This window comes from Cherax quadricarinatus, chromosome 7, assembly GCF_038502225.1.
Source record: "Cherax quadricarinatus isolate ZL_2023a chromosome 7, ASM3850222v1, whole genome shotgun sequence".
NCBI classification, from domain to species: domain Eukaryota; kingdom Metazoa; phylum Arthropoda; class Malacostraca; order Decapoda; family Parastacidae; genus Cherax; species Cherax quadricarinatus.
The window spans coordinates 22369458-22394797 of record NC_091298.1 but is presented as its reverse complement, the minus strand read 5'-3'; the positions used below and the strand labels follow the sequence as shown (position 1 = coordinate 22394797).

General features: G+C 39.5%; 1 protein-coding gene across 1 annotated transcript in view; it reads right to left on the bottom strand.

Annotated features, from left to right (window-relative positions):
• The window catches only part of oxt (Xylosyltransferase oxt), a 184932-nt gene that overhangs the window by 74453 nt on the left and 85139 nt on the right, over positions 1-25340 (bottom strand). The window contains exons 6-8 of the mRNA XM_070082367.1: positions 21150-21292; positions 8375-8538; positions 4461-4663 (exon numbers count right to left, since the gene is read on the bottom strand). Of these exons, the coding sequence (XP_069938468.1) occupies positions 4461-4663; positions 8375-8538; positions 21150-21292 (510 nt within the window). The remainder of the gene's footprint in view (positions 1-4460; positions 4664-8374; positions 8539-21149; positions 21293-25340) is intronic.

The window sequence follows — 25340 nt, the reverse complement described above, 5'->3', positions numbered from 1 at the left end:
ACATTAAATGTCTTATTTTACGTTAATATAGACATTTTCATTAACCCTTTGACTGTTTCCGACGTATAAATACGTCTTACGAGCCAATGTTTCTGACGTATTTATACGCACAAATTCTAGCGGCTTCAAATCAAGCGGGAAAGGCCTGGTAGGCCTACATGAGAGAGAATGGGTCTCAGTGGTCGGTGTGCACCCTGTGAAAAAAATCTGGGACCCAGCGGTGCATTGTGGGAACGCCATGTTGTTAGTCCATTTTCACCATGCCTCTCGGTAAGAAGTTCCTCACTCCTCGGCGGATTGGAGGTGTTTTGTTCCCAAGTGATAGCTCTAACAGCGATGAAAATGTCAGTGACAGTGAATTCCAGGGTTTTGAAGTGAGTGTTACCGGAAAAAGTGCCCAGGATAACATAATTAGTGATGAAAACCCAGATGACCCACAACCTTCCACCTCTGGTGCTGGGCCGGCTTGTTCACGTTCACGTTCGCCTGTACCAGGACGAAAGAGGAAACTATTTGGTTGTGTACAACACCCAGATGTTAGCAGTGATAGTGATAATGATAGTGATTTCAAGGTCATTGAAAGCAGTTCTAGTGACAGTGAGAGTGAATATTCCCCAGTGAAGCGGCAGTATGTACGACGTAGCATGCGGTCTGGTAGTGTTTCATATGTTGTTCCAAGGGGAAGGAGAAACTCAGGGAGCACATCCCGTGGCCCTACACCACGACCTGATAGTGAAGATGACGATATTGTAACGATGGGTATGAATGATGTGAGTTATGAATGGGTTATCCTAGGTTCTCTACACATATGCTGCTATGTATGATAATTCTATGTAACTGTATTTGTGTATACCTGAATAAACTTACTTACTTACTGATGGAGCAGGCAGTGGTGGTGATAGTGAGGGTGGCACGGCCCATGTGGCACCATCAGCGGGCCACGCTACTACCCACACTGCTGACTCTGCACAACAACCAGCCTCACCCTACCCCACACTCCCACAACCTGCACCACCACAACCTGCACAACCACAACCTGCACAACCACAACCACGGTACATTATCCAGACCCCACCAGCAGACTGCATCTGGGATTGGCAGGACGGTGACGAGTTTGTTCCCAGTCCCCATGACTTTGATGAAACACAAAGTGGAATGAAGCCATCTTGTCCACTTGGGAACAATGCCAGTGAACTGGACTGCTTTGAGTTATTCTTCGATGAACCCCTGATGGACATCATTGTCAGGGAAACAAACACATACTCTGATTACACCATGGCAAATACAATTCTCTCACCAAAATCACGGCTACACAAGTGGAAGGAGACAACTGTGGCAGAGATGTACCTGTTTTTTGCCACAATAATGCTTATGCCACATGTGTATAAGCACACTGTCACCACATACTGGGCAACAGAACGCCTGATTTCAGCTCCAGGTTTTAGTGACATTATAGGTGTCAATCGTTTCCTGATACTGTTACATATGTTACACTTTTCAGACAAAACCAGGCCTGACAGAAGCGACAGGTTATATAAGATCAGAAATGTATGTACCTGAAACAAAAGTGCTGCATGTATTTTTATCCCTTCAGGAAGCTTGTTATTGATGAGTCCTTGATTTTATTCAAAGGAAGACTCTCATTCAAGCAATATATACCAAGCAAGAGGAAATGCTTTGGTATATATTGTACTGTGATTGTACTGTGTGATTGCAGAAGTGGTCTAGTTTTGGATATCATTGTGTACACTGGCAGTAATACTTTGAGAGATACCATGAAGTTATTGGGTATCTCTGGTGATGTGGTTCGAACAATGATGGAACCATATCTTGGTAAGGGGCATATGTTATTTACTGATAACTGGTACACAAGCCCCTTACTCAGTGATTTCTTGCGAGTGAACTTGACAGACGTGTGTGGCACAGTGCGTCGTAATCGTAAACATATGTCAAGGTTCGACGCTGGCACTCACAGAGGTGAGGTGCAAGCCTTTGCTGCCAATGACATCATGGCATTTCGGTGGCATGACAAACGTAATGTCACATTGTTGACATCAGTTCACAGAAACGAAATGGTACCCAGTGGCAGGGACAACAGAGAGACCAATGAACCCATTCTAAAGCCTGCAGCTGTCATGGACTACAACCTCAATATGCGCCTAGTGGACAAATGTGACATGCAGATTGGGTTTGCAGACTGTGTATGCAAGAGTTATAAGTGGTTTATAAAACTTTTTTTCCATCTTGTTGATATCTCTATGCTAAATACTTATAACATATACAAGTTGAAGACCAACAAAACACCAAAATATGGTGAATTTTGCCTGTCAGTAATCAGACAAATAATTGCAAAGTACCAAGGAGCAACTCCTGCACTAGACCAGCGCCCACACATGTCATCTTGTTTCAGGCCTGGTGATCACTACCCCATACAACCGCCTCCTACTACTGCCAAGAAAAATGCTCAGAAGAGGTGTTATGTATGTATGCATACCACAAAATGCCCACAAACACGCAGAGACACTCGTTTTATGTGTGAGGAGTGTGAAGTGCCCCTCTGCATATACCCATGTTTCAAAGAGATCCACAAGCTGCAGCAGTTCTAGGAGCGTGTTTAGTGACTGTACATATGTATATATATTATGGAACAATAGTAATAAACATTGTTTTGTTTGTATTGTTTGTGTAAACAAAGTGTATACACAAACTAATAGTGATAAAGTTTGTTCTGTTATTGTGTTGTAAACAATGAGTGTATATTTGAAGAATGCACCTTACATTGGTCTCACAGGCCACATAAGTTACCTGGAACAGAAAAATATTGAAAAATGCAAGAAACCTTTGAATTAGAGTAAATAAAAGAATACCGGGTGGGCGGCAGTCGCCGCTGTTGCCGTACGCACGTCACTTTCTGTAAACTTTGCGGCTCTATATCTCGGTAAGTACTGATGGCAAAAATTTTTTATTAGGCTTTAAACACTCACAAAAATATTCCTAACATTTTCTTAAGAAAAATAATCACTCTTTGCCACATTAAATGTCTTATTTTATGTTAATATAGACATTTTCATTAATCCATCAATGATATTTTCTTCAAAATTATTTAAGAAACACGTTACATATCATGTAGCATATAAACATAGCATATAAAAGTGCAATGTTTATATGTTATCGAGTGGAGAGTGGGATGGAGAGTAAACATTACATTTTCTCTGATGTAGCATTAGAGAAAACTGTGAATCTGGCGACTGGTGCAGTAACCCCCCCTCATATGCGTTTGTTTACAATTCTTGGCATGAATTATTCATCACTTCTCCCTTTGTTTATGATGGCATCTAAAGGTAGTTGTTAGAAATTATTAAACTCAGTGAACATGGTAATAATATGGCTGTGTAGTGTAATAATATGGCAGTGTAGTGTAAAAATATGGCTGTGTAGTGTAGCCCGGGGATGGTAGGGGGGGGCTACATATGTGTACTGTACCTACATCTACTGCTACCTACAATGACTTCCTACAAATAAATACTACTCACCTCTTGCCCTACATTAAGACTACAAATATGTATTTTAAGGTTAGTAATGAATAAACTGTAACAGTAAATGATAGATTAAAGAGGTGTGTGCAATGTGGACTAGGGTGCAAGCTTTTGTAGAGAAGCACCACCCTGACCAAACTGAAGCCATATCTGCAACATGTTTAGTGACAAAACCCTGTCCCATTTCAGGGAAATCTTAAAGAGATGCCAGAAACAGACCTCTATGGACAGATTTGTTGTGAGACTGGGGTCCAGTGACTCTCACGCTGGTCATTGTAGCATTAAAAGACAAAGAATGGAAGTAACCCCAGAGAAGGCTTTGCTACCTAAAGTCTTTATGAAGGGGGATTCCCCTTCCAAACACTAACTCCTCTCTCTTTCCTCTTCCCTATCTTCCAGAAGCCAGCATTAGCCTTCAATAAAGGTATGTAAAACTTACATAATTGTTAAAAAAATATTTTTTTTGTGAATATTTTTGTCTGGAACGGATTAATTGTATTTCCATTATTTCTTATGGGAAATATTAATTAGGTTTTCGGCCATTTCGGTTATCAGCCGACCATCTGGAACGGATTACAGCTGTTAACCGAGGGTCCACTGTACTTGAGAATCCAATAGGCTTGTGTGTGTTAGACTAGGAGTGAATAGAAACAAGTGGTTATTAATGGCTGTGCTGTTGGAGTATGAGCAAGGTAATTTTTAGGAAAGATTTCAGGAAACCTGGAGGGATGAGCAGCAATTACAGTCTAAAAAGGGGTGAGGATATTGGAGTTAGAGGGTAATCTTAAGTGTAATAACAGTACATTTCTAGAAAGACAGAAATTCAATGAAAGATGGTGAATGCGTTTCCTTTTTGTTTTGGGAAGGGTCACCCTAGCTTGGTGGAAAATATCCAATAAGGTAAAAAAAAAAATTAAGACTCACTTGATAGGATAATCAGATTCACTGAGGTTAATGATGAAGTCCCAGTTCCAGCTTTTAATCAGTAGCACTTGCTTCATACAGTGGAGAAGTATTGTGAGGAGAGACGCACCACCCCAGATGGTCGAGAGCCGGTACCGAGACACTTGTATATTGCTGAAATGATCCTCAAGCCGCAACACCTCTCGGAACAGGTAGTCCTGACGCTGAAGCCAATTAATAAATGCCATTATAAGGACAAAGAAATGCATTTACATGAACAACTGAAACTTGTAGCTGAGAATTTAAGTGATAATCAGTATTACAGGTACGTCTTGTTACTTCTACTTACACTTAGGTCACTCTAAACATACATGTACACGTTTATTTATACACACTCATTTGAGTTTTTTTTATTTTATCTTAGTTCTTGTTCTTATTACTTTTCCTTTTATATCCATGGGGAAGTGGAATCAGAATCTTTCCTCCATAAGTCATGCGTGTTGTAAAAGTCAACTAAAATGCTAGGAACAATGGGCTAGTAACCCCATTTCCTGTAATAATTACTAAAAAGAATAAGAAGAAGAAACATGTCAAAGTGGGAAGTCCGAATGTGTGTGGATGTTGTGTGAATAAGAAAGAGATGACTGTGGATGTTATGAATGAGAAGAAGCTGGATGTCCTGGCTTTTTAAGTGAAACAAAGCTGAAAGGGGTGGGTGAGTTTCAGTGGAGAGGAATAAATGGGGTCAGGTCAGAGGTTTCAAATAAAGTTAGAGCTAAAGGAGTAGCAATAATGTTGAAGGATAAGATATGGCAGGAAAAGAGGGGTTATAAATGTATTAATTCAAGGATTATGTGGAGTAAAATAAAGTTTGGATGTGAGAAGTGGGTTATAGTAAGGGTATATGCACCTGGGGAAGACAGAAGTATAGAGGAGAGAGAGAGAGATTTTGGGAAATGTTGAGTGAATGCGTGGGGAGTTTTGAACCAAGTGTGAGAGTACTTGTCGTTGGGGATTTTAATGCTAAAGTGAGTAAAAATGTTTTGGAGGGAGTAGTAGGTAAATTTGGGGTGCCAGGGGTAAATGAAAATGGGGAGCCTTTAATTGAGCTATGTGTAGAAAGAGGTTTGGTAATAAGTAATACATACTTTATGAAGAAGAGGACAAATAAATATACAAGATATGATATAGCACATAATGAAAGTAGTTTGTTAGATTATGTACTGGTGGATAAAAGGTTGATGGGTAGGCTCCAGGATGTACATGTTTATAGAGGGGCAACTGATATATCAGATCATTATCTAGTTGTAGCTACAGTTAGAGTAAGAGGTAGATGGGACAAGAGGAAAATGACAACAACAAGTAAGAGGGAGGTGAAAGTGTATAAACTAAGGGAGAAGGAAGTTCGGGTGAGATATAAGCAACTATTGACAGAAAGGTGGGCTGGTGCAAGTATGAGTAGTGAGGGGGGTTGAAGAGGGTTGGAATAGTTTTAAAAATGCAGTATTAGAATGTGGGGCAGAAGTTTGTGGTTATAGGATGGTGGGTGCAAGAGGAAAGAGGAGTGATTGGTGGAATGATGAAGTAAAGGGTGTGATAAAAGAGAAAAAGGTAGCTTATGAGAGGTTTTTACAAAGCAGAAGTGTTATAAGAAGAGTAGAGTATATGGAGAGTAAAAGAAAGGTGAAGAGAGTGGTGAGAGAGTGCAAAAGGAGAGCAGATGATAGAGTGGGAGAGGCACTGTCAAGAAATTTTAAAGAAAATAAGAAAAATTTTTGGGGTTAAACAAGTTAAGAAAGCCTAGGGAATGAATGGATTTGTCAGTTAAAAACAGAGTAGGGGAGTTAGTAGATGGGGAGATGGAGGTATTGGGTAGATGGCGAGAATATTTTGAGGAACTTTTAAATGTCGACGAAGAAAGGGGGGCGGTAATTTCATGCACTGGCCAGGGAGGTATACCATCTTTTAGGAGTGAAGAAGAGCAGGACGTGAGCGTGGAGGAGATGTGTGAGGCATTACGTAGAATGAAAGGGGTAAAGCAGCTGGAACTGATGGGATCATGACAGAAATGTTAAAAGCAGGGGATGGGGGGATATAGTGTTGGAGTGGTTGGTATTTTTGTTTAATAAATGTATGAAAGAAGGGAAGGTACCAAAGGGATTGGCGGAGAGTGTGTATAGTCCTTTTATATAAAGGAAAGGGGGACAAAAGAGATTGTAAAAATTATAGAGGAATAAGTTTACTGAGCATACCAGGAAAAGTGTACAGTAGGGTTATAATTGAAAGAATTAGAGGTAAGACAGAATGTAGAATTGCGGATGAGCAACGAGGTTTTAGAGTGGGTAGGGGATGTGTGGATCAGTGTTTACATTGAAGCATATATGCGAACAGTATTTAGATAAAGATAGGGAAGTTTTTATTGCATTCATGTATTTAGAAAAAGCATATGATAGAGTGGATAGGGGAGTAATGAAGCAGATGTTGCAAGTAAATGGAATAGGTGGTAAGTTGCTAAATGCTTTAAAGAGTTTTGATGAAGATAGTGAGGCTCAGATTAGGGTGTGTAGAAGAGAGGAAGACTACTTCCCAGTAAAAGTAGGTCTTAGACAGGGATGTGAAATGTCACCAAGGTTGTTTAATATATTTATAGGTGGGGTTGTAAAAAAAGTAAATGCTTGGGTGTTCGGGAGAGGCGTGGGATTAAATTATGGGGAATCAAATACAAAATGGGAAGTGACACAGTTACTTTTTGGTGATGATACTGTGCTTATGGGAGATTCTAAAGAAAAATTGCAAAGGTTAGTGGATGAATCTGGGAGTGTATGTAAAGGTAGAAAATTGAAAGTGAACATAGAAAAGAGTAAGGTGATGAGGGTATCAAATGATTTAGATAAAGAAAAATTGGATATCGAATTGGGAAGGAGGAGTATGGAATAAGTGAATGATTTCAGATATTTGGGAGTTGACATGTCAGTGGATAGATTTATGAAGGATGAGGTTAATCATAGAACTAATGAAGAAAAAAAGAGTGAGTGGTGCATTGAGGTATATGTGGAGACAAAAAATGTTATCTATGGACGCAAAGAAGGGAATGATTGAAAGTATAGTAGTACCAACACTCTTATATGGGTGTGAAGCTTGGGTTGTAAATGCTGGAGCAAGGAGGCGGTTGGAGGCAGTGGAGATGTCCTGTCAAAGGGCAATGTGTGGTGTAAATATTATGCAGAAAATTCAGAGTGTGGAAATTAGGAGAAGGTGTGGAGTTAATAAAAGTATTAGTCAGAGGGCTGAAGAGGGGTTGTTGTGGTGGTTTCGTCATTTACAGAGAATGGATCAAAGTAGAATGACATGGAGAGTGTATAAATATGTAGGGGAAGGAAGGCGGGGTAGGGGTCATCCTCGAAAAGGTTGGAGGGAGGGAGTAAAGGAGGTTTTATGGGCGAGGGGCTTGGACTTCCAGCGTGCGTGAGCGTGTTAGATAGGAGTGAATGGAGACGAATGGTATTTGGGACCTGACGAGCTGTTGGAGTGTGAGCAGGGTAATATTTATTGAAGGGATTCAGGGAAACCGGTTTTTTTATATAGCCGGACTTGAGTCCTGGAAATGGGAAGTGCAATGCCTGCACTTTAATGGAGGGATTTGGGATATTGGCAGTTTGGAGGGATAGGTTGTGTATCTTTATACGTATATGCTTCTAAACTGTTGTATTCTGAGTACCTCTGCAAAAACAGTGATTATGTGTGAGTGAGGTGAAAGTGTTGAATGATGATGAAAGTATTTTCTTTTTGGGGATTTTCTTTCTTTTTGGGTCATCCTGCCTCGGTGGGAGATGGTCGACTTGTTAAAAAAAAAAAAAAAAAAAAAAATAATAATAATAATAATAATAATAATAATAATAAGTTTTGAATTTCAAATTAATAATTAGATTACTCACAGAATCCACATGGATGAAGAAGAAGTGGTCCTTGTGATACAGAGCTTTAACTAAACGCTTGAGCTGTCTTATGGCTCTGCCGTTGACTGTCAAGATAAATGCTATTCTCACGGGGGCGTTGTTGCCTGCTGATGAATGTCCCTTAAGTGCAGAAGGGACATACTCTGTAATGAATCATAAACAATGTACCCCACTCCAAACTAAAGCACTGAACAGTACAAAAAGATACTAAAAAATGTGTACAAAGGCACTAAAAGTCAACTTACACAAAAGTAAACAAGCTGAAATACTTAAGGTTAAGAAATACTAGTGCTACATGTTTAAAATTTGGATATGTTATATATCTATATATGCTTCTAAACTGCTGTATCTGGGCACGTCTGCAAAGACAGTGATTATGTATGAGTGAGGTGAAAGTGCTGAATGATGATGAAAGTATTTTCTCTTTGGGAATTTTCTTTCTTTTTGGGTCACACTGCCTCGGTGAGAGATGGCCGACTTGTTGAGAAAAAAAAAGAAGAAGAATGTGAAAAGAAAGGATATAAGAACAAAACACTAAAGAGAAGGATGTGTGCATAATAAGTGCAACTAAGATAAAATGTTACTAGCTAACCAAAAATTACTAGTGTGAAAAGATTTATTTTTATTTTTGTTTTAAGGGGCCCTGAAGGTTTCGGTGCACGGAGTAAAAAAAATATTGAAAAAATACAAAAACTGAGTCATTCTCACCAAAAAAAAAAAAAAATAGCTGAACTTTCTGGCAACACTCTGGTATAATTATCATCATTACATGATGCTTCTACAAGGAATTATAGTCATTTATAACATGGATGGTGACAGCGCCTTGAGTAGCAGGCGAGTTGACACAGCATTTTTTTTCCTTCAGTAGCATGCGAGTTGACACAGCATTTTTTTTTCCTTGAGTAGCATGCGAGTTGACACAGCATTTTTTTTTCCGAGTTGTTTTATCATTTTCTTGTATCTTTATGTTTAATAAAAAAACAAATTCACCATTTGAGAGCAAAGCAGAGTAGGTGCGGCTAATATGGTCTAGGAACCAATCAGGGGCATCCCCTGGGAATAGTGCTGACATGGCGGACACACACCAGCCAACAAAATATTCTATACTCACGCTAATATCAATTATAAGGCTTATTTACCTATCACAATTGATCTAATGTGACATAAGGCGATATAATAATAGCATAGAAACATAAAAAGTACGCTAGAACAAATAATATTTTTTTATTTTTTTATTATCACACTGGCCGATTCCCACCAAGGCAGGGTGGCCCGAAAAAGAAAAACTTTCACCATCATTCACTCCATCACTGTCTTGCCAGAAGGGTGCTTTACACTACAGTTTTTAAACTGCAACATTAACACCCCTCCTTCAGAGTGCAGGCACTGTACTTCCCATCTCCAGGAATCAAGTCTGGCCTGCCGGTTTCCCTGAACCCCTTCATAAATGTTACTTTGCTCACACTCCAACAGCACGTCAAGTATTAAAAACCATTTGTCTCCATTCACTCCTATCAAACACGCTCACGCATGCCTGCTGGAAGTCCAAGCCCCTCGCACACAAAACCTCCTTTACCCCCTCCCTCCAACCTTTCCTAGGCCGACCCCTACCCCGCCTTCCTTCCACTACAGACTGACACACTCTTGAAGTCATTCTGTTTCGCTCCATTCTCTCTACATGTCCGAACCACCTCAACAACCCTTCCTCAGCCCTCTGGACAACAGTTTTGGTAATCCCGCACCTCCTCCTAACTTCCAAACTACGAATTCTCTGCATTATATTCACACCACACATTGCCCTCAGACATGACATCTCCACTGCCTCCAGCCTTCTCCTCGCTGCAACATTCATCACCCATGCTTCACACCCATATAAGAGCGTTGGTAAAACTATACTCTCATACATTCCCCTCTTTGCCTCCAAGGACAAAGTTCTTTGTCTCCACAGACTCCTAAGTGCACCACTCACTCTTTTTCCCTCATCAATTCTATGATTCGCCTCATCTTTCATAGACCCATCTGCTGACACGTCCACTCCCAAATATCTGAATACGTTCACCTCCTCCATACTCTCTCCCTCCAATCTGATATTCAATCTTTCATCACCTAATCTTTTTGTTATCCTCATAACCTTACTCTTTCCTGTATTCACCTTTAATTTTCTTCTTTTGCACACCCTACCAAATTCATCCACCAATCTCTGCAACTTCTCTTCAGAATCTCCCAAGAGCACAGTGTCATCAGCAAAGAGCAGCTGTGACAACTCCCACTTTGTGTGTGATTCTTTATCTTTTAACTCCACGCCTCTTGCCAAGACCCTCGCATTTACTTCTCTTACAACCCCATCTATAAATATATTAAACAACCACGGTGACATCACACATCCTTGTCTAAGGCCTACTTTTACTGGGAAAAAATTTCCCTCTTTCCTACATACTCTAACTTGAGCCTCACTATCCTCATAAAAACTCTTCACTGCTTTCAGTAACCTACCTCCTACACCATACACTTGCAACATCTGCCACATTGCCCCCCTATCCACCCTGTCATATGCCTTTTCCAAATCCATAAATGCCACAAAGACCTCTTTAGCCTTATCTAAATACTGTTCACTTATATGTTTCACTGTAAACACCTGGTCCACACACCCCCTACCTTTCCTAAAGCCTCCTTGTTCATCTGCTATCCTATTTTCCGTCTTACTCTTAATTCTTTCAATTATAACTCTACCATACACTTTACCAGGTATACTCAACAGACTTATCCCCCTATAATTTTTGCACTCTCTTTTATCCCCTTTGCCTTTATACAAAGGAACTATGCATGCTCTCTGCCAATCCCTAGGTACCTTACCCTCTTCCATACATTTATTAAATAATTGCACCAACCACTCCAAAACTATATCCCCACCTGCTTTTAACATTTCTATCTTTATCCCATCAATCCTGGCTGCCTTACCCCCTTTCATTTTACCTACTGCCTCACGAACTTCCCCCACACTCACAACTGGCTCTTCCTCACTCCTACAAGATGTTATTCCTCCTTGCCCTATACACGAAATCACAGCTTCCCTATCTTCATCAACATTTAACAATTCCTCAAAACATTCCCTCCATCTTCCCAATACCTCTAACTCTCCATTTAATAACTCTCCTCTCCTATTTTTAACTGACAAATCCATTTGTTCTCTAGGCTTTCTTAACTTGTTAATCTCACTCCAAAACTTTTTCTTATTTTCAACAAAATTTGTTGATAACATCTCACCCACTCTCTCATTTGCTCTCTTTTTACATTGCTTCACCACTCTCTTAACCTCTCTCTTTTTCTCCATATACTCTTCCCTCCTTGCATCACTTCTACTTTGTAAAAACTTCTCATACTACTCTCTTTACATCATCATTCCACCAATCGCTCCTCTTCCCTCCCGCACCCACTTTCCTGTAACCACAAACTTCTGCTGAACACTCTAACACTACATTTTTAAACCTACCCCATACCTCTTCGACCCCATTGCCTATGCTCTCATTAGCCCATCTATCCTCCAATAGCTGTTTATATCTTACCCTAACTGCCTCCTCTTTTAGTTTATAAACCTTCACCTCTCTCTTCCCTGATGCTTCTATTCTCCTTGTATCCCATCTACCTTTTACTCTCAGTGTAGCTACAACTAGAAAGTGATCTGATATATCTGTGGCCCCTCTATAAACATGTACATCCTGAAGTCTACTCAACAGTCTTTTATCTACCAATACATAATCCAACAAACTACTGTCATTTCGCCCTACATCATATCTTGTATACTTATTTATCCTCTTTTTCTTAAAATATGTATTACCTATAACTAAACCCCTTTCTGTATTATACAAAGTTCAATCAAAGGGCTCCCATTATCATTTACACCTGGCACCCCAAACTTACCTACCACACCCTCTCTAAAAGTTTCTCCTACTTTAGCATTCAGGTCCCCTACCACAATTACTCTCTCACTTGGTTCAAAGGCTCCTATACATTCACTTAACATCTCCCAAAATCTCTCTCTCTCCTCTGCATTCCTCTCTTCTCCAGGTGCATACACGCTTATTATGACCCACTTCTCGCATCCAACCTTTACTTTAATCCACATAATTCTTGAATTTACACATTCATATTCTCTTTTCTCCTTCCATAACTGATCATTTAACATTACTGCTACCCCTTCCTTTGCTCTAACTCTCTCAGATACTCCAGATTTAATCCCATTTATTTCCCCCCACTGAAACTCTCCTACCCCCTTCAGCTTTGTTTCGCTTAGGGCCAGGACATCCAACTTTTTTTCATTCATAACATCAGCAATCATCTGTTTCTTGTCATCCGCACTACATCCACGCACATTTAAGCATCCCAGTTTTATAAAGTTTTTCTTCTTCTCTTTTTTAGTAAATGTCTACAGGAGAAGGGGTTACTAGCCCATTGCTCCCGGCATTTTAGTCGCCTCATACGACACGCATGGCTTACGGAGGAAAGATTCTTTTCCACTTCCCCATGGACAATAGGAGAAATAAAGAAGAACAAGAGCTATTTAGAAAAAGGAGAAAAACCTAGATGTATGTATATATATATGCATGTGCGTGTCTGTGAAGTGTGACCAAAGTGTAAGTAGGAGTAGCAAGATATCCCTGTTATCTAGCGTGTTTATGAGACAGAAAAATTATATGACGCCTGAGAGGAAAGAACTTATGGACCAATCCCATCTCAAGGCCATATACCCAGTATCTAGTCACTATGATGAGAGAAAACGGAGGATGACGATGGCTAACTGTAATAAACATTCGTAGGTTACAGAAAAAGTGTAAAGAAAGCGAATTTTTCGGGGAAAAAAATATTTCCCCACTTGCCTGGGCAGCCGCGCGTATCAGCCTATATCTCGGAAGTAAGTTATTTACCTATTTGGGGGCAGACCGTCATTATTTATGAATGAATTGACCTGATTTTAACAACAAACATAAAAGAGTGATTGCTTTACAAGCTGTCGTGTTCCGTTTTGAAGTTCAGTGGAACCTCAAATATCGAACTTTCTTCAGTCCAGAAGGCTGTTCGAGTGCCTTTACCGAATGAATTTATTCCCATCAGGAATAATGTAAATTAGATTAGTCCATTTCAGACCCTCAAAAATACACTTATAAAAGCACTTACAAAAATACACTTATATAAGCACTTACAAAAATACACTTACATAATTGGCTGTGTTGGGAGCAGTTCAATTTTTGAGGTTCCACTGTATCTCAAATATTTTCAGATTTGTGTGGGCAACAAGGCCAATATCTTCCTAAATGTCAAAAAATTTATAAGCTTCATTTTTTTTTTTAGCATGAAGATAAGGTTTATTATACAATTGGTACTCGAGCAATGATGGAATTAAAGGTGTTCTATCAGCAGCAAGAGTCAAAACCACTTTTCCAAATACCACTTCGCAGGGGTCCACTGCCAAATGTAATTTTTAGTAAATTTAGCTTTTTTCATTTGCTTTTTGGTCGATCTTTCTGAAATTTCATCAAAGCATGATTGATATAAGCTTCTAATTGTACACCAAAAATGAGCGTAATTGGTCAACAAATAAAAGGGTTGAATATTTAGTCCAACAGGGTCCCTAACACTCCAGCAGTGATCCACCAAGGTAGAGTAATTCAACAAAGAAGAAAACACTTTCACATTCATTCATTCAATCACTGTCTTGCCAGAGAAGCATCGACATCACACTTCATACGACCCTACAAACCACAACATCTCCATGCTTCCCACTTCCAGGGCTCAAAGTCCAGCTAACTGGTTTCCCTGAATTTCTTCATTTATGTATATTATCTTCCTCACACTCCAACAGCCTGTCAAATCATTAAAACCACTTGGTTCCACTCACTCCTATCTAACACAATCACACAAGCTTGTTGGATATCCAACCTTCTAACACTTAACTCTTAGTGTCGGTCCCGTAATATTACGGCTTGAGAGCCAGTGTTGGTCCGGTAATACTAAGCTAAAATTCTAGCTCCTTCAAATCTGGTGGAAGAAAACTGGTAGGCTTACATATGAAAGAATGGGTCTGGGTGGTCAGTGTGCGTAGTATAAAAAAAATCCTGCAGCAAGCAGTGCATGAGAAAAAAAAACTCCAACCGTGTTTTTGGTTAAAACAGTGACTTTGAGGTGTATTTTCGTATGATATTTATGGTTGTTTTCTTGGTCTCATTTGATAGAATGGAAGATATATTTTTGCCAATGTTCCAGTGTAAACAAATGATGTCACTTTCCAAAACATGTCCAACTGGCTGGTCTAATATGCAGTCACAAATGGATTGACATTATTTATACAATTATTATAATAATGCAGTAGTCTGCATAACAGTAAATCTTCTATTTTTTTGTGTGAATAAAAACTCAAAATGGAAAGCAAGCATAATATAAGAGGGGCCTGGAGATGCAACTAATGTACAGAGAAAATGTTATTTTAGTGCCAGGAATGTCTGCCTTGTTTATTCTGGACCCTATTTTGAAACTGGCATCTTTTGAAATTTGTGTGAAATTGGCCAAAATGCCAATTTCTGACCACTTTATTGGGTAGTTGAAATCGGTAAATGGGCAGTTTCTTGTACTCAATCGATAGAACAAATGGAGTTCTAGCAAAATAGCTATGATTTTAGTAGACTGGAACAGTGAAATTGGCCAAAAATAGGGCTCAAATTGGGCAAAACCGCCAGTGCATAAATATCACCGAGATCGATAACTTTGCAAGAGCGTAATTTCATAAGCTTTCCATCAAATTTCGTACTTTTGATGTCATTACCATCAGGAAAAGATTCTCTATCATTCATAAGAATCTTTTTTTTTTTCAACACAGAGTTAAGGGTCAGGGGTCTCGGCAGTGAAAGGGTTAAAACCTCCTTTGCCCTCCTCCCTCCAACCTTTCCTACAATGACCCCTACCCCTCCTCTGCATCCCAGATTCATATGCCCTCCTATTCAACCCATTTTTTCTACATGCTCTTTATATGCTCAAATCACATCTCCTAATCTTCAAATTCTAAATTTTCTGCATTATATTCCCACCTCACACTGCCCTCAAATACATCACTACTGCCTACATTTTCCTCCTTGTTGTAACACTCAAAACCCATGATTCATACACAAACAACAGTGCTGGTACCACTTTCTTCTGGTATATTCCCTTTTTGCCTCCATAGATGAAGTTCTTTGTCTCCACAGATTCTTAAAGTGCACCACCCACCTATTTTCCTTTACCAATTCTATGGTTCACCTCATCTCTCTTAGAACCATCTACTGACAAATTCACTCCCAAATATCTGAACATATGACAGGGTGGATAGGGGAGGCAATGTGGCAGATATTGCAGGTGTATGGTATAGGAGGTAGGTTACTGAAAGCAGTGAAGAGCTTTTATGAGGATAGTTAGGATCAGGTTAGAGTATGTAGGAAAGAGGGAGATTATTTCCCTGTAAAAGAAGGCCTTAGACAAGGATGTGTGATGTCACCGTGGCTGTTCAATATATTTATAGATGGGGTTGTAAGAGAAGTGAATGCAAGGATCTTGGCAAGAGGTGTGGAGTTAAAAGATAAAGAATCAGACACAAAGTAGTTGTCACAATTGCTTTTTGCTGATGACACTGTGCTCATGGAAGATTCTGAAGAGAAGTTGCAGAGGTTGGTGGATCAATTTGGTAGGGTATGTAAAAGAAGAAAATTAAAAGTGAATATAGGGAAGAGTAAGGTTATGAGGATAACGAAAAGATTAGGTAACGAAAGATTGGATATCAGATTGGAGGGAAAGAGTATGGAGGAGGTGAATGTACTCAGATATTTGGGAGTGGACGTGTCAGCGGATGGGTCTATGAAAGATGAGGTGAATCATAGAATTGATGAGGTGAAAAAGGTGAGCAGGAGTCTGTGGAGACAAAGAACTTTGTCCTTGGAAGCAAAGAGGGGAATGTATGAGAGTATAGTTTTACCAATGCTCTCATATGGGTGTGAAGCATGGGTGATGAATGTTGCAATGAGGAGAAGGCTGGAGGCAGTGGAGATGTCAAGTCTGAAGGCAACATGTAATGTGAATATAATGCAGAGAATTCGTAGTTTGGAAGTTAGGAGGAGGTGCGGGATTGCCAAAACTGTTGTCCAGAGGGCTGAGGAAGGGTTGTTGAGGTGGTTCAGACATCTAGAGAGAAAGGAACAAAACAGAATGACTTCAAGAGTGTATAAATCTGTAGTGGAGGTAAGACGGGGTAGGGGTCAGCCTAGGAAAGGATGGAGGGAGGAGATAAAGGAGGTTTTGTGTGAAAGGGGCTTGGGCTTCCAGCAAGCATGCATGAGTGTATTTGATAGGAGTGAATGGAGATAAATGGTTTTTAATACTTGACGTGCAGTTGGAGTGTGAGCAAAGTAACATTTATGAAAGGATTCAGGGAAATCAGCAGGCCGGACTTGAGTCCTGGAGATGGAAAGTACAGTTTCTGCACTCTGAAGGAGGGGTGTTAATGTTACAGTTTTATAAATTGTAGTGTAAAGTACCCCTCTGGCAAGAAATGATGATGAAAGTTTTTCTTTTTCGGGCCCCCCTGCCTTGGTGGGAATCGGCCGATGTGTTAATAAAATAATAAAATAAAATTTGCTTCCTCCCTAGGTAGTAGGTTGGTAGACAGCAACCACCCAGGAAGGTACCACTGTCCTGCCGAGAGAGTGTGAAATGGACGCCAGTAATCCTATACGACAGTAGGATTGCTGGTGTCTTTTTCCCTTGTTTCATTAAATATATGGGATAACTGGTATATCTTGCTACTCCTACTTATATTTAGATCATTACACATACATGTACACACATATATATTTACACAGCAATCAGTGAAGAGGCGGGGCCAGGAGCCGAGTCTTGACCCCTGCAACCACAATTAGGTGAGTACACCCATCTGGGTTTTCTTGTTTTCTAAATAGCTCTTGTTCTTCTTTATTCCCTCTTATCTACATGGAGAAGTGAAAAAGATTTCTTCCACTGTAAGCCATGCTTACTGTAAGAGATGATTAAAATGCCAGGAGCAAGGGGCAAGTAACCCCTTCTCCAGTATAAATTACTAAATTTAAAAAAAACTTTCATTTTTCTTTTTAGGTCACCCTACCTTGGTGGGATATGGCCTGTGTGTTAAAAAAAAAAATAGCTTCCTCCATACTCCCTCTCTCGAATCTAATATCCAGTTTTTCATTGCCTTTATTGTTTTTTAAATTCTCATCACCTTGCTCTTTCCTATGTTCACTTATAATTTCCTTCTTTTCTTTACCCTCCCAAATTTGTTTACCAACCTTTGCAACTTCTTTTCCAAATCTCCTAAAAACCATGGCAGTGGCAAATCCCAACTGTGACAACTCCCACTCCATACCAAATTCACTATCTTCCCATCTCGTACCTAACCCTAGGACCCTAGCATTCCACCTCTTCTACAACCCCATCTATAAATATGTTAAACAACCATGGTGACATCACACATCCCTGCCTAAATGAGTGGGAGTAAGTAAATGTATTTTCTTGTTTGCATCACCCTGTGTGTAGGATGGCATGTATTGTCTAGATATCTGGTGGAAAGCAAACCCTTATTAGAGACTGTTACACTCTGCATACAGGTTTATCAAGCCATACTTATAACTTGATAAAACTCTACCCAGAGTAAAACATAGTCTACAAAAGAATGTTTGCTTTACACCCTATCTGTTTATCATTGGGTTTACCCTACCTTAGAGGGAAATGGTCAATGTAGTGCAAAAAAAGGTGCATTGCTTTTACTTTCTCGCCATTGTCTACAAAGACAAAATAACTTGAACACACATGCACCATCATTCCCACTCTTAATTGCCTTTCCAAGATACATCAAACCCCAATATACTGACCTACAAACCCACAACATCTCTATCACTTTCAGTGTGTAAGCAATGTACTTATTCACCTCTACTTGTCCTTCAAAAATAGTTTTTCCAATGCATTTATGTCTTAATAACCTATACTAATAAAAATAATTAAGTCAGTTTAAATTATAACTGTAAATGTATGTACAGCAATAACAGGATGACACAAATAGGAGGGTAACAGCAGGCAGAAGGTGATACATCAGAGTCACTTAAACCAGACACATATTATACAGGGTGTGAGGAATGCTGAGATGTAATCCTACATACTTGCATCATACAATACAATACAATACAAGTTTTATTTCTTTGCAAGTTTACATTGAGATTCTGTAGTTACAGTGTAGTTGCAGTGCAAAGAGAGCCACTATCATGCCATGGCATTATGGGCAGACTAAATTAATGGCTTACAGACTACTTAATACTAGAGAAATTGATCGTAGTTTGTTTAAGTTCCAAGAGTACATTAAATCCCACAGAAATTTGCTTCCCTCCCATCACTTTAATGCTCATATAGCTTTGTGGGATGAATATCATAAGATATAATGTTTAAAAATTAAACCATTGAGCATTTAAAATAGGAAACTGCAAAGCTTTAAAGTCACCAGCAAATGATTCAGCTAATCACACTCGGATAATCAATATATACAGTGGACCCTCGACTAACGATGGCATAGTATAACGTTAAATCCGACTAGCGATACATTTTAACGCAAAAATTTTGCCTCGACTAGCGTTAAAAAACTCGACCAAGGCTGAGCGCGCCTCACTTGTCCCGTGGGTGCCAGTGTTTACAAGCCAGCCACCGCGGTCGCATCCAAACATACAATCGGAACATTTCATACTATCACAGCGTTTTTAGTAATTGCACCTGCAAAATAAGTCACCATGGGCCCCAAGAAAGCTTCTAGTGCCAACCCTGTGATAAAAAGGGTGAGAATTAGTATGGAAATTAAGAAAGATTTTGAAGGGTTTGGGGCTAACCCTGAGATGCCTATGCCAGTTGTAGAATCCATTGTGCCTACTTCAAAGATTAAGGAAATGTGTGCAATGTGGGTTGAACTGCAAACCTTTTTTGATGAAAATCACCCTCACACAGCTATTGCAAGCCGTCCTGGTGACTATTACACTTACAATGTTGTGAAACACTTCAGGAATGTCACAAAGGAACGGGAGGTACAGGCCTCTATGGGCAGATATGTTGTGCGACAGAGGTCCAGTGACTCTCAAGCTGGTCCTAGTGGCATTAAAAGAAGAAGGGAAGTAACCCCAGAAAAGGACCTGACACCTCAAGTCCTAATGGAAGGGGATTCCCCTTCTAAACACTAACACCATCCACACTCTCCCCTCCTCACATCCCATCAATCATCACCAGATCTTCAATAAAGGTAAGTGTCATGTAATTGTACATGTCTTCTTCAATTTGTATTAAAATTAATATTTCATGTGGTAAAAATTTTTTTTTCAATACTTTGGGGTGTCAGGAACGGATTAATTTGATTTCCATTATTTCTTATGAGGAAAATTAACTCGACTAACGATAATTTCAACTAACGATGAGCTCTCAGGAACGGATTAATATTGTTGGTCGAGGGTCCACTGTACTTGACAAAGCTTATATAATCAACCAATATTTTTAACTACTTTACTGCAAGATCACCAAGTATATTAACCCTTTGAGGGTTCAGATCCCTAATCTGAAAATTCCTCACAGGGTCCAAGAATTTTCAAAAAAAAAAAAAAACTTGTGAAATGGTAGAGAATCTTTTTCTGAAGGCAATAAAACAAAAAGAACGAAATTTGATCAAGAACTGACGAAATTATGCTCCCGCAAATTTTGCTGTGTCAACGATATTTATGCATCAGTGATTTTGCTCACTTTCAGTCCTATTTTTGGCCAATTACATTGTTCCATTAGACCAAATTCTTAGTTATTTTGTTAGTATGTGTTCCACTTTATCTGCTGAGCACAAGAAATCGCCCAATCAACTATTTCAACTACCCAATAAAGTGATCAGAAATTGGTAATTTGGCCAATTTCACACAAAGTTCAAAACATTCCAATTTCAAAATAGTCAAGAACAAATAATGCAGGCATTCCTTGCACTAAAATAACATTTCCTCTGTTTATTTGCTACATTTCCAGGCTTTACAGATGAATTCCACTTTGATCTTTTATTCACAAAGAATTTTTATTCACACCCAAAAATAGAAGATTTACTGTTACGCAACATTGTAATAACTGTATAAATAATCTCAGCATATTTGGAAATGCACATCAGACCCAATGGCTGGCGTGTATTGGACACATGATGTGATCTGTAAACTCTTGAACATGGGCAAAAATCAAACATTTCCGCTAATTTGAGCTCAATTTTAAGCTATTTTCAGTGCTAAAACCAATCAAAATCATTTCTATTTCTGTAATATATCTTCCCTTCTATCAAGTGAGACCAAGAAACCATGAATGCAACCATGGAAACCACACGAAAATATACCACAAAGTCGCTGTTTTAATCCAAGAACACAGCAGTTTTTTTCTCATTATGCACTGGGTGCTGCATTTACAGTGATGGAGTAAATGGTGGTGAAAGTTTTTCTTTTTCGGGCCACCCTGCCTTGGTGGGAATCGGCCAGTGTGATAATAAATTATAAAAATAATGCCACACAGATGCATTTTCTCATATGTAGGCCCAAATTTACCGCTCACAGCTTATCTGAGTGAGCTGAACTCATGATGTAGTACTACAGCTTGGACTATGGCTTCAAAGCCATAGAACTACGAGACGGGCCCTCAAAGGATTAAAGATCATCCTACTTACTCGCTAATCCAGTTTGATAGATGTTAATGTGAAGATAATCACCACATTTCAAATGTGGGTCCCCAGAACACGGCATGTTACACATGCTCTCTGCAACTTTCATTTGAAGGGGCAGTTCTTCATTACCACAGAAACATTCCTTCCTGTTGAAGATATAAAATTCATGTATAATGAACACTTCATTATCAACTGTATAATCTAATTCTAAAAAAAAAATTTCACCATAAGTAAATAAGCATGCATAATATAAAAGCCTCTTTTCTATACTTCTAAAATGGAAATCCACCCTTATTCTTAATTAAGAGTTGGATGTTCACAAAGATAACATCAAAAAAATATACTGATTCTTTTGAAAATAAAGCTGAAACAAAACCTTGGTATATACAGTAGATCCCCCCATTTACAACTGTAAATCAGGCACCCGGAACTTGGAACCAATTCTCCCACAATACCATGTTATAATTGGTGATGCATTTCCAAACCATAATAATCCATATCTAATTTATTTTTAACTAAAAATATTTACCCAGTCCTACCAAGTGAGGATAAAACAGAAACCTTTGTTTTACATGATGGTAGAATTGCTGGTGTCTTTTTCCTGTCTCATAAACATGCAAGGTTTCAGGTACGCCTTGCTACTTCTACTTTTAGGTCACATTAAACATGCATGTACAAGCATATACATGTATACACACCTAAAAACAGTCAAGGACCACGTGATCAGACTGAGAAAGGAAGGAGGGGAGATCACAAGAAACAACTGAGAAGTATGTGAGGAGCTCAATGTGAGATTCAAAGAGGAGACAGAAGGGACTCCAGGAAGACGGAGAGGTGGGGTACACCATCAATACACACAGCCAAGGAAGAAGTGAAGATGCTGCTAAGCGAGCTAGACACCTCAAAGGCAATGGGGCTGGATAACATCTCTCCATGGGTCCTGAGAGGGGAGCAGAGGCACTATGCATGCCACTAACAACAATATTCAACACATCTATCAAAACAGGGCAACTGCCTGAGGTATGGAAGACAGCAAATGTAGTCCCAATTTTTAAAAAAGGAGACACACACGAAGCATTAAACTACAGACCAGTGTCACTGACATGTATAGTATGCAAAGTCATGGAGAAGATTATCAGGAGAAGAGTGATAGAGCACTTAGAAAAGAATGAGCTTTTCAACGACAACCAGCACGGTTTCAAGGATGGGAAATCCCGTGTCACAAACCTACTGGAGTTCTATGACAGGATGACAGCAGTAAGACAAGAAAAAGGGTGGGTAGATTGCATTTTCTTGGACTGTAAGAAGGCTTTTGAGACAGTTCCACACAAGAGATTAGTGCATAAGCTGGAGGACCAAGCAGGTATAACAGGAAAGGCGCTGCAATGAATCAGGGAATACCTGTCAGAATGCGCGCCTGTGACGAGGGGGGTTCCATAGGGGTCAGTCCTAGGATCAGTGCTGTTTCTGGTTTATGTGAAAGACACAATGGAAGAAATAGACTCAGAAGTGTTCCTGTTTGCGGATGATGTGAAGTTGATGGGAAGAATTCAATCAGAAGAAGACCAGGCAGAACTACAAAGGGATCTGGACAGGCTGAAGGCTTGGTCTGGAAACTGGCTCCTGGAGTTCAATCCCACCAAGTGCAAAGTCATGAAGATTGGGGAAGGGCAAAGAAGACCCCAGACAGAGTACAGTCTAGGGACCCGAGACTACAAACCTCACTCAAGGAAAAGGACCTTGGGGTGAGTATAACACTGGGCACATCTCCTGAGGTGCACATTAACCAAATAATTGCTGCAGCATATGGGTGCCTAGCAAACCTAAAAATAGCATTCCAACATATCAATAAGGAATCGTTCAGGACCTTGTACACCGTGTATGTCAGGCCTATAGTGGAGTATGTAACACCAGTCTGGAACCCACACCTAGCCAAGCATGAATGGAAATAAGAGAAAGTGCAAAGATCTGCAACAAGACTAGTCCCAGAGCTAAGGGACATGTCCTACAATGAGAGGTTAAGGGAAATCAACCTGATGACACCTGAGGACAAGAAAGATGGGGGGATATGAAAATGACATATAAAATACTGAGAGGAATTGACAAGGTGGACAGAGACAGGATGTTCCAGAGATGGGACAGAGCAACAAGGAGTCACAATTGGAACTTGAAGACTCAGATGAATCACAGGGATGTTAGGGAGTATTTCTTCAGTCACAGAGTTGTCAGGAACTGGAATAGTCTGGGAAGTGATTTAGTGGAGGTAGGATCCATACATAGCTTTAAAGAGAGACACGATAAAGCTCATGGAGCAGGAAGAGTAACCTAGTAGCAACCAGTGAAGAGGCAAGGCCAGGAGCTGTGACTTGACCCCTGCAACCACAACTAGGTGAGTACACCCCTCTGGGATTTCTTCTTTTTTCTTGCTAGTTCTTGTTTTTGTTTATTTCTGCTCATCTCCACGGGGAAGTGGAACAGAATTCTTCCTCCGTAAGCAACTAAAATACCGGGAGCAAGGGGCTAGTAACCCCTTCTCCTGTCTACATTACTAAATTTAAAAAGAGTAGTGTTCCTTAACACTTGTAAATAATATTAAAAATGGTTTAATTAAAGTAAACATTTAAATAGAATAACACTACAATAGGCGGCTGAATTAATGCCTGTGAAAAATCATTACATTCCTCTCATAATGTTACAAAACGATATAACACTCAGTAAATCTTAAATAAATATAAAAAAATCAATACCAAAAAGTATTAAGCCTAATGCAAAATTTGGTATTAACCTCCACAGATTTTCATAATCTGCTCGCCAGACTGCAAGCAGTTCCCCCACAACCTCTCACCAAGCAAGACCAAGACATTAGGCAACATTTTTTCATCCTTAACGAATCTTTTCCAAAATCTATACGGCTTATGAATGCCTAATTTATATAAAGCACCTGTATAAAAAGTTTGAAGAAAATATCTGGTGCATTCACATCAAAAATACTCAAAAATTTAATAGAAAACAATTATAATTTTATCCAATTATTAACCAGAAGGATAGTAACTCAGAACCATAAATTATCCTAATTAAGCTATAATTACACATTTCAGGGTATGTGACAGTGCCTGAACTATGAAAAAGGGGTGGTTATACTACAGTTTGGAGGGGCATCTGAGCCGTAATGTCGGCATGCCTCTTGCAAGGCAGTGATGGAGCGAGTGATGGTTAGTGTTGCTTCAATTTAGGGTCACCTTACCTCAATGGGAGACAGCCAGTGTGTTGAAAATAAAGACTGATAATACTAGAGTGTGAAATAGTTATTAAACAAAGTTGTGTAGTGGGCCTCACTGAGGAGCAATAGTAACAAATATCATTTGGCCAAAGGTATAATTAGTGATAGATTGATGAATAAAACATGCTATGCCTGGGTATCTTCACTGAGAGAAGTTTTACCTGCATGGCAGGCTTTGTGAACGTATTACAGAGTCATGAGGACGGGGACTTTTATACTGGATCCAGTAGAAGAAGTTACGAGATGCAGTAGTTGAAGATAAGGTCACATGTAGGCATGACCCACTAATAAAAGTGAGTCAAGACTATAAGATGGGCCAGAGATTTTAGCAAAAGAGCTATAAAAGATATTCTCTGTACCAAGATTCCATGGTCTTGCTATGCCAGACAACTTAATTAGAGCATAGATATAAAACTGACAAGATTATGAAAAACACATGTGAAACACTTAGCTATCTTTGTTTGAGAGATGTTTTACCTTAGCAGAAAGCTATGTCAGTCTAATACAAAGGCATGAGGAGTGAGTCCGACCTATTTTCTCCAGTGGGCCCAGCAAACACGTGACCATGTCTTCAACTCCACTGTTGGCCCACCCTATGGGCATGATCTACTTTCACTAGGTCAAATGTGGGCCCTGCCACACATGACCACATCTTCAACTGCTGCACCTCATTTCTATCCTTCGCTCCAGTATAAAAAGCTCCATTTTCAAGCCTCTATATTAGACTGATACAGCCTGTTCAGCAGGCAAAAACATCTCTCAATAGAGATACCCAGGTGTTTCACATGTCTTATTTATCAGCCATAACAAGTTATCTGTGTTGTTAATTTATAGGGTCATCAAAACTTATGCCATATCAAGCCATATTCACATACAGCATGCATATCTCTATATCCACTAGGCAAGAAAATGTA